Source organism: Osmerus eperlanus, chromosome 2, assembly GCF_963692335.1.
Source record: "Osmerus eperlanus chromosome 2, fOsmEpe2.1, whole genome shotgun sequence".
NCBI classification, from domain to species: Eukaryota; Metazoa; Chordata; class Actinopteri; order Osmeriformes; family Osmeridae; genus Osmerus; species Osmerus eperlanus.
Window position 1 is genome coordinate 24,381,929 of NC_085019.1, and position 2,924 is coordinate 24,384,852.

At 52.9% G+C, this 2,924-nt stretch overlaps 1 protein-coding gene across 1 annotated transcript in view; it reads left to right on the forward strand.

Moving 5' to 3' along the window:
• Window positions 1–970: 970 nt before the first annotated feature.
• The window catches only part of pkn1b (protein kinase N1b), a 9,747-nt gene continuing 7,793 nt past the window's right edge, over window positions 971–2,924 (forward strand). Inside the window, 6 exon segments of the mRNA XM_062484228.1 lie at window positions 971–1,055; window positions 2,038–2,060; window positions 2,062–2,262; window positions 2,264–2,282; window positions 2,394–2,533; window positions 2,666–2,785. Coding sequence (XP_062340212.1) covers window positions 971–1,055; window positions 2,038–2,060; window positions 2,062–2,262; window positions 2,264–2,282; window positions 2,394–2,533; window positions 2,666–2,785 — 588 coding nt within the window.

Consider the following 2,924-nt stretch of genomic DNA (forward strand, 5'->3'; position numbering starts at 1 on the left):
ATCCCCAACAATTCCCTCTTTTTTATAATCATATTTAATCTGCTTTCCACATCCATTAACATCGCCTCCTCTTTATTAGATCTTCCATGTTGTGTCCTCTCATGACTCTGTCAGAGAGTAGAGCACAGTAGAATACTCCACCTGCAAATTACTATAACAAATGTAACTCCCCCCTCTCTCACCCCCCCTCTCTCACCCTCTATCTCCCCCTCTCTCTCTGCTCTCTGTTTACTGCAGCAGTCTGTAGCAGAATCAAAGCAGGAAGTATTGTGTCTTCCTCTATAGAAAACCACACTATGGCTGTGTGCTATTGGTTGTGCGTGTGTGTGTACAGTATTTGTGTGTGTGTGTTTGTGTGAGTGTGGTAATGTGTGTGTTTGTGTGAGTAACTAAGTGAGTGTGTGTCTGCATGTACGTATGTGTTATTGCGTGTGTGCAGGAGTGTGTGTGTTATTGCGTGTGTGCAGGAGTGTGTGTGTTATTGCGTGTGTGCAGGAGTGTGTGTGTGTGTGTTATTGCGTGTGTGCAGGAGTGTGTGTGTGTGTTATTGCGTGTGTGCAGGAGTGTGTGTGTGTTATTGCGTGTGTGCAGGAGTGTGTGTGTGTTATTGCGTGTGTGCAGGAGTGTGTGTGTGTGTGTTATTGCATGTGTGCAGGAGTGTGTCTGCTAGATAGAAGAACAGGAAGTGGAGGGGTGTGGCTGAAACTCTCAGGCTCGTTTTGTTCCTCTTCCGTCTCGCTCCCTCGTTACTTGGTGTGTTCGCTTGTTCCTCTGGTCCTGCTGAGAAGCTCCTGCAGACAGGAGACCTAACCCCAACCTTACAGCAGCAGCCTGGTGACTGTGTGTGTGTGTGTGTGTGAGGGAGGGAGAGTGTGTGTGAGTCGTGCGTGCCAGTAAAACCGAGAGAGTGTGTGTGTGTGAGGTGTTTGTTAGCCGTAGACAAAGCTAGGCTACAGAGACAGAAGGGGCCATGGCCAGTGAGGAAGTGATGTCGCAGTGTCCAGAGGAAGTGATGTCACAGTCTCTAGGGGAAGTGATTCCAGGGGAGCTAGCGGGTGACCAGCAGCCTCCTCCTACCAACACAGACACCCCGGTAACACACCTCCCCTCCTCGCTTCTCCTGTCCTCTCTTCTCCCCTCCCCTCCCCTCCTCGCTTCTCCTGTCCTGTCCTCTCTTCTCCCCTCCCCTCCCCTCCTCGCTTCTCCTGTCCTGTCCTCTCTTCTCCCCTCCCCTCTTCTCATCTTCACCACTACTCTAGATCGCTAGATCCTATTTGGTTTTATTTGGCCCTCTGGTCTGCTAAGAGGGACAGGACGCCTGATCACAGATGTTTATCTGTGGAAGTAGAGATGTGTGAGGAGCCAATATCCACATATCAACAATATGAGTACCAATTACAGCTGCAGGCATTTGTTTACGTTTTATGACTGTTGACTTTATGACTGACTGTTTATACAATATGTCAGTATGTGTGAGAATGTGTGTGTGATGCCTAATTGATTTTACGCTTTATTAATGCTGTCCTAATAAGCAGTAATATCCTTAGTATTGATGCAAAGGAGAAGAAAAAGGGACCTCTCCTCTCTCTCCTCTCTCTCTCCTCTCTCCTCTCCTCTCTCTCTCCTCTCCTCTCTCTCTCCATCTCTCTCTCACTTCTTTCTCTCCTCTCTCTCTCTCTCTCTCTCTCTCTCTCTCTCTCTCTCTTCTCTCTCACCTCTCTCTCTCTCTCTCTCTCTCTCTCTCTCTCTCTCTCATTCTCTCTCTCTTTTCTCTCTCTCTCTCTTTCTTTCTCTTTCTCTCTTTCCTCTCTCCTTCTCTCTCTCCTCTATCTCCTCTCTTTCCGTCTCTCTCCTTTCTCTCCTCTCTCTCCTTCTCTCCTCTCTCTCCTCTCTACTGCTGTATGTCTGAGTCCCCTCGTTTCTCACCACTCTCTACCCCTCTACCCCTTCTCCTTCCACCCATCTAACCCCCCTCCCTCCTCCGCAGGGTGAGGGGGGCCAGTCGGTGCTGGAGCGTCTGGGGCGTGCCCCTGACAGGGGACTTGTCTGACAGCGGCGTGCCAGCGGCGGCTGGACGAGGAGCGGGAGGTGATCCGCCGGGAGATCAGGAAGGAGCTGAAGATCAAGGAGGGGGCGGAGAATCTGCGCCGGGCCTCCAGGAGGAACGCCCCACATGTGGAGTCCCAGCTGCGTTGCTCCAGCCGCCGCCTTGACGCCCTGCACGCAGAGCTGCAGGAGCTGGACGCCCTCATCCTGGTGAAGGAGGGAAGACGACGGGAGAGGTATGGGGGGAAGTGGGGAGAGATACTGGGGGAGGGCTGCACTTTAGGGTGTATTTATTATACAGAATAATATTTAATCCTGGTAGCCATAATAAGTGTCCCTGACCCCAGATGGCCCCCAGTCTCCCCCGGGGCGCTCCTCAGCCACCCAGGACCGGATCGCCGCTCTGGAGCGCCAGCTGAACATTGAGCTGAAGGTGAAGCAGGGAGCCGAGAACATGATCCCTGTCTACGCCAACGGAGCCATGAAGGTAACCTGTCTAACTACATCTACCTAGCTGCTAACCACAGCATGAAGGTAACCTGTCTAACTACATCTACCTAGCTACTAACCACAGCTAACTAACCCCTCTGTACCAGTTAACTAACTCCTCTCCTTCCAGGATAAGAAGATGCTGCAGACAGCTCAACAGATGCTGCAAGACAGCAAGACCAAGATTGACATCATCCGCATGCAGATACGCAAGCTGTGCAGGCCTCCCAACACACTGAGGCCAACCAGGGTACCAGCCTGTGGGGGGGGGGGGAGTGAGGGGGGGGGGGGGTGGGAGTGGAGGGGGGGGGGGGGAGTGAGGGGGGGGGAGTGAGGGGGGGAGTGAGGGGGGGGGGGGAGTGAGGGAGGGGGGGGAGTGAGGGTGGGAG